This window comes from Tympanuchus pallidicinctus, unplaced genomic scaffold (assembly GCF_026119805.1).
Source record: "Tympanuchus pallidicinctus isolate F22 unplaced genomic scaffold, pur_lepc_1.0 scaffold11, whole genome shotgun sequence".
Lineage (NCBI taxonomy): Eukaryota > Metazoa > Chordata > Aves > Galliformes > Phasianidae > Tympanuchus > Tympanuchus pallidicinctus.
Window position 1 is genome coordinate 401,234 of NW_026294627.1, and position 12,898 is coordinate 414,131.

A 12,898-nucleotide genomic window follows, 5' to 3' on the forward strand; every position below is an offset into this window, starting at 1 on the left:
AGATTGTTGCTTGTAGCAAACATATATATACATATAAAGAGAGAGAGAGATGAAGTAATCTTAAGCTAAAATCTCCATTCCACAGCTTCTCAAATTGGAGTCAAGGATCATTACGGGTCCCTTCCAACTCGGAATATTCTATGATTCTATGATTCTCCTCCCTGCATGCAGAAGTAAGGAGCAAACCACCCATGAGAGACATCAATCGCATTTCTTAATGCACTCTTTGGGGACACAGGGATATTTAAGTGATGAGAGGATTGCTGATACAAGAGCAAAATGAGAATGGTGACTCTCCTCCCCTGAGCGCTCCGTTTCTTTGTCTTAATTGTATCTTGGCTAATTCTGCTCAAAATGAAGAGGCTGGGGAAAGAGGGAATACAGGAACTTATCTATCCCACGCCAGCGAGTGCCTCGAGCCTTGTGCCTCTCCCATCCTTGGGAAGGAGACCCGGCTTGCTTTCCAAGTAGGAAACCTTGAATGAAACATAATAAGCTAGCATTCTGCTGTTGCACCAGAAACTTCAGCATTTATTGCGTACTATTGTTAAGGCTTGTTTATAACATAGAGATATATTTACGTAGGAAGAAGAGCAGAGTAAAGCAGGAGATATATCTTATAAATATTTCTGTATGTCTGCGTACAAAATAAAATATGTACAGCCACCGATAGTGGTTTTCTCTGCACCAGGGCAGAGTCACATGAAGGACTGCTGTGTTCCCACTCCTTACTTTGGGGAATGGCTGCTACCTGAACGTCTGCACACCAGGACCAGACCCACTCTGCCCTCTGCAGTGTTTTGGGGCTGGTTCAATAGTTTTGCTTGGGGAAAGACACAGTGGCATCTTTTCCTAAGGAGGGGGTGGCCCATTGTGGCAGAGTTAAGAGTGCAAGACCCAAAGGGCAAGAGAAAGAGAGCAGGAGCTTTGTATGTTTTATTATTTTCCACTGGATTTTCACTTCAGTGTCATACTTTATCCTAATGGCTCCACTACAACCCAAGAACCTCATAACACCCTTCTCAGCATGCCCTATTCTCACTGTCTCTGGCATCTGGCTTTTTGTTTGTTTGTTTTCCATAGCTGAGTGTGAAAATCCATCAAGCCTAGACAACTTAGGGTCAAGTTTTCCTGTGGAAAAGTCCCATTGGAAGTCACAGACCTGCATAAAAGAAAGGTTAAAATGAGTTGGTCATTTCAGGGCATGGACCTGAATTCTTCCCACTTTTTCCACCCAGAGTGGATGCCTCCATTTTAAAAATTAGGTCTTTGGCAACAAATGCAGTTATTGCTGAAAAGTTGTAGAGTTTTTGCTTCTGGGATGGTTCTAATGCAGACTCAGTATCTGTGCAAGAAGGCATAGGCAAGCATGAATCTTGGTTATATTCAGACAGGAGCTGCTTTTCTTCCCCAAGGGAAAGTTTCTACTTTAGCTTCTCAAAATATTAAGGCACTTGATGGCTGGATGTCATTGGCAACCATAGGGAAGATTTTGGAAGAAGATACCATCCCAAATGAGTTTGTGTCTTCTCAGAGAGCATTTTATTGGCAGGGGAAAGCCTTCCATTTTTTACATTTCTTTAAAGTCACTTTTTTACTTGATGTGATTGCTTTTTTTTTTTTTTTTCCTCCTACCATCTTTCTTCAAGTCTATGTCTGTACAAGATGAGCGACATCTAGTCAAGGAAGTATTTTCTCTTCTCTGAAGCATCTCAGCTCAGCAGAGCGAGGTGTTTTCATTTGCAGACGTATCTCTCGACAGTCCTCTCACACTTTTTACAGGTGACGTAGCAGCACCAGTGGTATTTGCAGTGGCACCTCTCCACCACTTTGTCCATGTAGGGGTTGTAGCCTCTGCCGCAGCACATCAGGTCACAGCTGTCACTCCCATTGGAGGTCTTGTTGCATTGCCTGGAGGAAAGGAAACATGGTGAGTGAGCGTGAAGCCCAGCAGGGCTTTCTGAACCAATGATGACAAGCTCTGCAATTCGACCTATTAGAGCAGGTCTGGAGGAGTCCACAAGGATGCTCAGAGACCGGAGCATATCTCCTATGGAGATAGGCAGAGAGCTGGGAGTTGCTGAACCCGGAGAAGGCTCTGAGAAGACCTTACAGTGTCTTTCCAGTGCCTAAAGTATCTGTAGAGGATCTGGGAGGGTCTACATTGTCAGAAACTTAGTGACGCAACGATAAGAAAGGGCTTTAAGCTCCTGAGCAGACTCTTACAGCCACTATTTACAGAATCACAGAATCACAGAATCACCCGGGTTGGAAGGGACCTCAAGGATCATGTAGTTCCAACCCCCCTGCCTAGCAGGGCCACCAAACGTACACATTCAGATCAGGTTGCCCAGGACCCCGTCCAACCTGGCCTTGAACACGTCCAAGGACGGGGCATCCACAACCTCCCTGGGCAGCCCGTTCCAGGGCCTAACCGCTCTCCTTGTGAAGAACTTCCCCCTAACATCCAACCTAAATTATTTAGCTCTGAACTTATCAGGAAAACCAATACATAAACATCACACTGGTTTTTAAGAAGGTTAAGAAGGATGACCCTGAGAATTACTAATCTGTCAGTCTTACCTTTGTGCCAGGAAAGATAATGGAACAGATCCTTCTGGAAGCGATACGAAAGCACAAGGAAGGCAAGGAGGTGATGCAGGAGAACCAGCATGGCTTCACCAAGGGCAAATCCTGTTTGACCAACCTAATGGCATTCTATGATGGCTACACTGCATCAATGGACAAGGGGAGAGCCACTGATGTCATCTATCTGGACTTCAGTAAGGCCTTTGACGCAGTACCCCACAACATTCTTCTCTCCAAATTGTAAAGATATGAATTTGATGGGTAGACTGCTCAATAGATGAAGAACTGGCTTCAGGATTGAGCCCAGAGAGTAGCGTCACTGGCTCAGTGTCTGGATGGAGACTGGTTATGAGTGGTGTCCCACAGGTTAAGTTCTGGGACCAATACTCTTTAATGTCCTCATCCATTACATTGTCAGTGGGTTGAGTGCATGCTCATCAAGTTTGCTGATGACACCAAGCTGTGCGGGTGCAGTCAACACACCAGAGGGATGTGATGCCATCCTAAGGAACCTCACGAAGTTCAATAAATCCAAGTGTAAGGTCTGCATTACCAATATTAGCTGTGGGATGAAAGGATTGAGTGCAGCCCTCAAGTGTGTGTACTGAGAACTCACTGAGGACTCCTCAGTGTGGAGTCCTCAATACAGGAGGGACATGGAACTGTTGGATCGTGTCCAGAGGAGGGTCACAAAAATGATGCAAGGGATGGATCACCTCTCCTACAAGGACAGGCTGAGAGAGCTGGGACTGTGCAGTCTGGAGAAGAGAAGGCTCCAGGGAGATCTGATAGTGGCCTTTCACATTCTAAAGGGGAGCTACAGGAAAGAAGGGGACAGACTCTACAGCAGGGTCTGTGGTGACAGAACAAGGGAAATGCTTTCAAGCTTGAAGAGGTGGAGATTTAGGTTTGATATATTTGTTAATATATTTACATTAAGGGTGCTGAGGTACTGGAATAGGTTGTCCAGAGATGTGGTTGAGATGTGGTTGATGTTCCATCTCTGGAGACTTTCAAGGCAAGGATGGATTGGGCCCCAGGCAAAGTGATGCAGCAGTGTACATCCCTGTTCATTGGAGTTGGATTCGATGACCTTTAAAGGTCCCTTCCAACTCTAACTATCCTACAATTCTACAGTTCTATAAACAGCTATCCCATTCTCCTAAAATTGTCCAAGTGGGATCACTAGACGTAAAAATGCAACAGGCATTGACTTTTGGATAAGATGAACCATGTCCTGCAGATGCCATTTCTCCAGGAGCTGTAGAGATCATAGAATCAATGAATCACAGAATCATTAAGGTTGGAAAAGACCTCTAAGATTCCCAAGTCCAACCCCAGCCCGTCCCTACCCTGCCTGCTAAACCATATCCTTAAGTGCCGCATCTCCACTGCCCTTGAACACCTCCAGGGATGCTGACTCCACAACCTCCCTGGGCAGGCTGTGCCAATGCCTCACCACTCTTTCCGAGAATAAAAGTTTCCTTATATCCAACCAGAATCTCTCTGGTACGACTTAAGGCCATTACCTTTCACCCTAACACTGTTAACCTGAGAGATGAGGCCAAGACTCACCTCACCACAACCTCATTTCAAGAAGTTGTACAGAGCCATAATGTCTCCCCTGAGCCTCCTCTTCTCCAGGCTGGACCAAAGCAATCCCCTCAGCTTTTCCCCACATAGCACAGGGAGAAAACACTCATATTGGGTCAGATACTTGGCTGGAAACCAAAGCTTCAGGGCAAAATATCTCATTGTGCACCCAGCACAGTGAGGCTGTGAGCTGGATGGACACTTGACACTAATGTAGGAAAGGCAGTTTGATGACTATGGTGGCATTGCTGGCATCTCTCCTAAATTCCCTCCTGCGTATCTAGTTTGGACAGAAACAGTGTAAGGCCAGTTGGGGTAGAGAAGGAAGAGAGGAGCATGAGTCTGACACTTGGACTGAACAGTCCAGTAACAGAAGAAAACAAATCCATGAGATTTATAGGAATTCTTCATGAGGTAATGCTTTAGGAAAAGTTATGGTATTAATGAGGTGTTGAGATTTTGTTCTTGTCCTTCCCTTATTTATTTCTGACTCAGTCAGGCCTCCTGTTTGTTATTTCTGACTCGCATTCCTCACCAGGCTCATTTTTTTAAAGGCTTCCCCCCTTCTCCCCTTCATTCGGGAGTGTGTGTAAATATTTAAAAACCTTTGAAAGCTTCTACCAAAGATGAGGGCTGCCACCACACTGAGTGTGTTTGCCCAGTGTTGAACCAAAGGCACTGTTACTGCCCCACGGGCCAGGGCCCCTCCTCCAGGAAACCTTTGAACAAATCCTCATAAACAGATTCATAAAGGCAATAAATATTCAGAGCAAATGTTCAAATATAAGGATGTTGATATTAGAAGACGGTGGAGAATTTGATGATCTCACTCAGCTTTGCTGGAGACTGGAAAGGCTGCTGCCCAAAGGTTCACCTAGAGACGGTGTTCCCTCTTGTCCTAAGAACCCATTCAAATGGCCAAGAAAAGGGAAATGATGACCCTCTAACTCCAGTCCGCCACCTAGGATCAGTTTTATCCCATTTAGAGAGCAAAACTCTTCCACTTGCTGTTTGGGAACAGTGAATCACCCCTTCCTTGATCTCAGTTCCTGTGGTTTGCAAAAAAAGAAATGGGGTCGAGAGAGGGAGGGAGGGAGGGAGGGAGGGAGGGAGGGAGGGAGGAGATCAAAACAAGATTTCCCATAGCAGCACCCATCCTATACAGCTTAAAATGTAGGGAAAGAATAAAATCTTACCAAAAAATCTTCAGGCTTATCACCATTGTTAACCAAATATCAGGGACATTCTGGAAGATGGGAGGATGAAGAGCCAAAAGGACTGCTAAAACCCTGTTTTGAACCTAAATATGTTTCTAGAAGACTTTTCTGATCATGCCACTGAGCATGTTTGGTTTTCTGTTTAAAATTATAGGCATGAGTGAATTTTCTTAATTTTCTTCCCTTTTTAAACAAATAGAATAAAAAGTGAGTTTCTCAGCTGTAGCTACCCATGTGAAAAGCAAGTAGGGAAGACAAAGGAGCAAAAAGACCAGAGTTTACCCACAGAAGCTGCTCCTGGATGTCTGCTTTCCAAGCCCACGGCAGCAATCCCATCAGGCTCCCTGCTGATGGGTTAAGTTCAATGTCATTTGTTTTGGGCCTGGTCCAGCACAATTCCAACAACTCAGAGAAATGTCCTCCTCTCGAGTCACAGAGAGAAAACACGAACATGGATGATTGCATCTTAACACAACATCATAACCTCCAGCAGCACTTGGAAGACCAGACTTGAAAAATGGTGCTGCAGCCATAATCCCAACCAGGGTCCTGGCTCAGGAACAGGCTTTCACGTTGCCACAGTGTTTTGTCCTTCTTTATGCAAGAAGGGAAGAGGTCAGCCCTGCTAACACGACAAATCCCACTCAATCTTCTTGTCCAAAATCTCCCCCTTCCAGCCCTCATTTGGAAAACCTCTGCTGTACATATTATAAAAATATGTCATAGAATGGCTTGAGTTGGAAGGGACCTCAAAGATTTAGCTTCAAAATCCTTGCCACAGGTGGTTGCCAACCACTAAGTCAGGTATGTTGATGTGTATCACTCTGTGAATCCCAACAGCCTCATCATGGGGATGGTCCTTGGCACAGATGGGCAAGGATATCTTTGCATTTCTGAGTCTTCCCCATCTCACACCTCTAAGCCATCTCCCTCCCGGGGAATCTTTCATTAGCACACCCATTTCATAGAATAGAAAGGCAGGTTTGTTTGGATTTTGAGTCAGAAATTGAAGTACAGCAAACAGGAGCACAATATGGATGGCAGCCTAGAATAATGGAATCATAGAATATCTTGAGGTGGAAGGGACCCATAAGGATCACTGAGTTTAACTCCTCCACATCAGACCACCCAAAAATCAGATCATAAGATCAGACCAGAGCTTGTTCAAGCTATCCTTAAAACCACCTGAGTTCTGTTTTAGGAGAATTGAGTGAATTGGTCTAGTCAAAGGCAAGATGGACCACAGTTAGACTAAATGATGTGAGAGGTCTTTTCCAACATTTGTGATTCTGATTCTGTGATTCTATGATTCTAAGGACAATGACTCCTTTTCTACCTGGAAACAATCCATCTTCTACCATCCCACATAGAACAGACATTCCAGATCTCTTATGGTCATGCAGGAAAGAAGTACTTTCTGGCTAGAGATGATGTCCTTCTGAGTCTGTAATTGCCTGCCTGGCCCAGTACTCTGCAATGTCTATGGGAATCACAGAATCATAGAATCATTAAGGTTGGAAAAGACCACAAAGATCAAATCTAACCATCAACCCATCACCATCATGCCCACTAAACTATGTCCCTCAGTGTCACGCTGAGCATCTCCTCAGGTGGGAGATGCTGTTTAGAGGGAAAAACACAAATCAGACCACTTTCTGGAGTCTGTCCCCTCATACTTCCCCAACATCTGGGCTGCTGAATTTGGGATGATGTTCCTGCTTAACCTCATGGCGTTCCCTTGGGCACGATTTGTCTCATCCCTGTCTGACCTCAGGGAAACCACCTGTCTGCATGAACTCCAGCAGCCACAACTCCCAGAAGACACTACTGCTGAGTAAAGAAATTCTTTCTTTTTTTTTTCTAATTTAGATCAAATTTCTTGTCGTTTCTCTAGTGCCCCTTGCTCCAGTAATGTCATGCTGCACAGCAGTACATAAAAGAAAAAGAAAAATAGTTGGAGTCCCCCAGGAAGTATGTAAAACAATGGGCATAGCTAAAAATACATCAAAGTGCACAACTGCATGTCAGATTTTAAGGGCAGGATCTTAACTACTTTTAAATTGCTTTCTCAGCCATGGGGAATATCTGGAGACTGACACTGAACAACTGTACGAAAGAGAGTTATCAATACTTCATGTCAGCAAGGGGATATCAAGGGAGATCCTGGAACCAGCCTGTATTTTCATTAAAGAACAGAGAGTAAACTTACAAACTTGTGGATAATGCTGGGGAGAAGGGAGTTGAGAGCATTTCTGAGAGTGGATTAAAATGCAAAGCAAGCAATGCATTCTGAGCAAGATCCAGATAAACGTGGGAATGTTCTCAGGAGAGTCAGAGGAGCAGAGAGGAACAGTTCAGCAAGCAGAAAGGATTCAGGGAACTGGCTTAGGGAAGTAAGAAAAGCTGTCTTCCCACCTAGCAAGGATCATTACAAAAAAGAGACAACAACTTTTGTTTATATGAAGAGAAAAAGACAATCGGTCTAATTTGGAGAGAAAAAAAGGAAAAGAAAAATGAAAGGAGAAAGAAAAAGGAAAAAACAAATAGAAAAATAGAAAAGAAAGGAAATTCAGATGAAGTCAAACATAACTCAGAGGATAGCAAAGCCTGGAACAGGTTGTTTGCAGAAAATGGTTTTAAGAGAAGTGATAAACGCCAGTGATGGACCAGGTATTCTCTGTTCAATCTCACTATATGAAAAGTCATTCCTGCTCTCCTCTAACCTCAACACTGGTTTGATGCAGAGGGACTAAATATATTAGGAGAACTGGCTTATTTTTTCCACCTTAATTCACTATCCACTGCAATTTTGCAATAAGTAAATTAATGATTCACAAATATTTTGAGGTCAAATCCAGTTCTCTAAAATCTTCCCTGAGATTTAAATGAGAAAAAGCCCAAGAAACTACAGATGACCCAAACTACAGCTGGCCCAGCTACTGAAATCGGTGCCAACTACGAGCACACTGCCTTGGAAAGATGGAAAGAGCAAGTGGGAGGAAAAGAAAGATATTTTTCTGAATTTCCTTCAGTGTAAACTTTTGGACACCCACAGAAGATCAGTTCATTATTTCTCAGCCATTATAGATGTCAGGAGGAAATTCTTCATGCAAAACGTTGTGAGGTGCTGGCACAGGCTGCCTGGAGAAGCAGTGGATACCCCGTACTTGGAGATGTTCAAGGCCAAGCTGGATGGGGCCCTGGGCAGACTGATCTGGTGCCTGATGTAGTGGTTGGCAATCCTGCCCATGGCAGGGAGTTGGAACATTATGATCCTTGAAGTCCCTTTCAACCCAAGCCATTCTATGATTCCATCATTATTAGTTGAGTGCCATGAACAAAAGGTGGCATCGGGGATAAGGGCCCCAAAATTATTAAATCATCATATGAATTCTAACCAAGTTGAAGCTCATCATATTGTGGCCTCATTGCATGACAGAAACCCAAGAAGGCTGTCACGGACACCAAACACCAAGTGTTGTTGTCTACCCATAGCTACCACTTGTCCCCCTCTAAATATGGGTGATACTGTAAGGAAATTTCACTGACCCCATGATCACACAATGCAAAGGACATTTCCCACTGAATATCAGTGGGTCCATTTCTGTTCTGATCTGGAGTCCTCAGTATAGGAGAGACATGGACCTGTTGGAGTGTGTCCAGAGGAGGGCCACAAAAATGATCCAAAGGATGGAACATCTCTCCTATAAGAACAGGCTGAGAGAGCTGGGAAAAGAGAAGGCTTCTGGGAGACCTCAGAGTGACCTTCCAGTATCTAAAGGGATGCTATAAGAAAGAAACTGATTCTTTAGCAGGGTCTGATGAGATAGGACAAGGGGAAATGGTTTCAAACTAGAACAGGAGAGATTTAGACTGGATATAAGGAAGTAGTTTTTTTACAGTGAAAGTGGTGAAGGACTGGCACAGGCTGTCCAGAGGGGTGGTTTCCTCATCCCTGGAGACACCCAAGGTCAGGCTGGATGGGTCTCTGAGCACCTGACTGAGCTGTAGATGTTCCTTTTCACTGCAGGGGATTTGGGCCACATGAACTCAACATGTTCCTTACAATTCAAACGATTCTATGCATTCAATGAACCTTGTTGTTTTGACCATCAATATGTCACCAGCCACAAAGATTTTGTAGCCAAAACTTGTCACCACCAAGCAGCAGATGCATGGTCAATTAACTCTATGCATGTTCTTATCCCATAGAACACCTCAGGAGAGAGATAAAACTAATTTCATATATTGCAAAATAAGAACAAATACATGGACAAGAAACAGCCACGAAAGGTTGGCCATATTCATTGCCCAAGTGAGTCAGCAAAGGAGTGGTGGCTGATCAGCCCTGTGTGGCATAAAAACAACACTGCATCCCAATTTCTGTAGTGTAAGGGAGCTCCTTCCCATCTTCAGCAAAGAGGGAGTAGTATTTGCATGTCTCCAAAGCAGCTTTGGGAAAGATCAGTAATAAACAACTCAGTAATCCCTTCAAGGCATCAGAAGCCAGAGGCCTTTGCCTGTATCGCAGAATTTCCCTTTCCTTGGATTCCTTATGGGACTTTAAATAGACTTTGAAATACGATACATTGTACCCTACTGATAAAGGAGGTTAATACTTTTGCTTCTTTTCTCACAACAGAGATCCCTATTTTATAATCTGCTATTCTTTATCTCCTGTTTGAAGCTGATAATGAATTTTTCAGTCTGGAGAAACTGAACAAACTCATTAAAAGATGAGTTACAGGGTGTTTTCTTCCAAGAAAGCTGCAAAATATATATGTAGTACATATATATACATATATATATATATATATAAATATATGCTTATTTAGAATGATAGAATCATTAAGTTTGGGAAATACCTTCAAGATCACCAACCCCAACTCCAATCCATCCCCACCATGCCTATTGGCCTTGTCCCTCAGTGCCACATCTCCCTGAACACCTCCAGGGATGGTGACTCCACCACCTCCCTGGGCAGCCTGTGCCAATGCATTGCCACTCCTTCTGAGAAGAAATATTTTCTAATATCCAAGCTTAATCTCCCCTCATGCAATTTAAGGCCATTCTCTTTCATCTTAACCAACCTCTCATTCCACATGGTTAACTCATATCAAAAATCATATAATCCACATGCTACTCCACAGATTTGCTCCTGGAGATTTTTCTCCAGACGATTATTATTAGCTATGTAAGCATGATGGTGGCAAACAAACCCATGGAGTTTGGCTGCCATCAGTGAAGGCTGTGGCTGCAGCAAGCCAGTTGCAAAATTCAGCTCCTTAATCAGATTCCGAGCACTTCAAAGAGTGGTGAGGCTTCAAATCACAGGTCTGTGTTCAGCTGCCTGGCTTTGAAACCTGGATCCACTCCAACTGCTTGAAGGCATGTGGATTCCCAAACCATTTCTGATTTCAACATGAAACTAAGGAGGGCCAAAATGTCTTAGAAATCACTTCAGGCTTGTGCTGAACAAGGCTTTGAAAAAGCTTTCAGAGAAGAGCCCAGAAAGGCTTTGGAGTAGCCAGGTTTGCATTTTCTGAGTGGATTTTCACATAGTTCCACTACAAAGTAACTTGACTCCCTTTCCTGCCTGAAGTTAGCACAATGAGTCCAAGCAATGTGAAGGATAATTATAGAGATGGAAGCGACCGATTAGATTATCCCTCCCACCCACCTACTAATGCAGGGTTGCTCCCTGGAGCATACAGAAACCCAGAATGAACAAAGTGTTGCAGCTGTGTCAGACCTGGTCCGGCTCCCAGCATTCTCTGAGCAAGATATGAACAGGCAGAAAAGACTTTTCCTCCTCATGATGCAAGACAACTCACTTTTTGTAATGAAAATCTGAATGTTTTAAATACAATTGAAAGGTTATTCATGGGAACCTCGCCCTTCTACACCCCTTCAGAGGAAGAAAGCGGGGCTGGAAAGAGGTGAAGACCCAGACTGAGGTCTCCTTGAGCACAGTGAGAAGGGTCTGCACTACAGTGCCCTACGAGAAGCCACAGGACAAGAGTTCATGGCCTTAAATTGCACCAGGGGAGGTTCAGGTTGGATATGATCAGGAAATATCTTTTGTCAGAAAGAGTGGTAATGCATTAGAACAGGTTGCCCAGGAAAGCGGTGTCCCTGGAGGTGTTTGAAAAAAGGGTGAATGTTGTACTGAGGGACATGGCCTAGAGCTTCACAGGGTTGGGTTGATGGTTGGACTTGATGATCTTAGTGGTCTTTCCAACCTTAAGGATTCTACGATTCTATTTTTGAACACAAAGAGGCCAAAGAGGGAATAGGCAAATGATGGAAAAAGAGAGAAAACAAACTCAGAGACCACTATTAAAATCCTTTTTTGATTACATTTGCTGTAAAAAAAAAAAAAAGCCTTAAAAATTGGCCTAATAGAAAAAATTTCTCCCCAAAATCTTTGATGTGAAGAAGGATAAAATGTTAAGATGCTCTGGGACTTCACTTATAGAGTGAAAGCCTCTTTGGGCTACTTCCAAACAAGCATTTTACACCACTGTGGGGTAAGCGTGAGCCATGTATTTTTCCTGCTCTCTCCAACAGCTGCCCCTTTGTCCTCCTGCTTCCTTGTCCCTGTCACCAAGCACTATCTCTGCCACTGGAACAGAGCCATCGTGTTTGAAACACATGAAATGTCCTCTCTGTGAGAGGAAAAAAAAAAAATAAAAATCAGAGGAGAAAATACATCCATGGAAGGAAGAGGAAGAAAAATGAGCCCATCTGCAAACACATTATACTCATTTCTTCTGATTTAATTAAGAGAAAGGGCTGCTATAGCTGCCAGTTTTGAGACACTAGGTATCTTCTCAATTGCACTGAGTGTAACTACAGATGACCTTACAGCATGGCCCAAGAGATGACTACAATTCAGCATAGGTCTATCTCACCCTCCTCCCCTCTCACAGTCGTCATCATCTTGCACATCCAACAATAAGGAGCCCTTCTTGACAGGTTCCTTTTGAAAGTCATCCCCTCCTGCCTTAATATCTCGCTCCTCTAAGTCCTCACTCAGCCTCACTTCCCCTGGATCCTTGCCTGGCAGGCTCACAATCTCTGCTCTCACCCTGCTCAGGATAAATGGATGCCTGCAATATGTGTTTTCCTATCCTCAAGAAAAAGAAAAAAAAAGATCACTCAAGACCACAACATATTTTTCATCCCTCACTGGGATAAGATGGCAAAATCTCCTGTAAAATGAAATTATAGGAAACCATGTCTTCCTCCACCTTTGAAAAGGGTTTCAGCTCACGGAAAATGTTTCACTTGGCAGATCTCTAATGAATTCAGCTTGTTTTTGACACAACCTGTTGATTTCACACGATTCCTATTCCAAATAACCTCCAGTTTTTTCATTGCAAAACAGGGAGTTTCAACAAAGAGGTCATTTTAAAAACAAGAATTTGTCAAAATCCATACAAATCCATAGAAACACTGCTTCTGCTCAAATGACGTTTTGTTTCAGACAACACGTT

The 12,898-nt window shown here is 43.6% G+C and overlaps 1 protein-coding gene across 2 annotated transcripts in view; it reads right to left on the minus strand.

Annotated features, from left to right (window-relative positions):
* Positions 1 to 924: 924 nt before the first annotated feature.
* Positions 925 to 12,898, minus strand: part of WNT11 (Wnt family member 11) — a 29,567-nt gene continuing 17,593 nt past the window's right edge. For both annotated transcript variants that reach the window (XM_052671228.1, XM_052671229.1), the window contains one exon: positions 925 to 1,911. In XM_052671228.1, the coding sequence (XP_052527188.1) occupies positions 1,737 to 1,911 (175 nt within the window). In that variant the 3' untranslated portion in view covers positions 925 to 1,736. The remainder of the gene's footprint in view (positions 1,912 to 12,898) is intronic.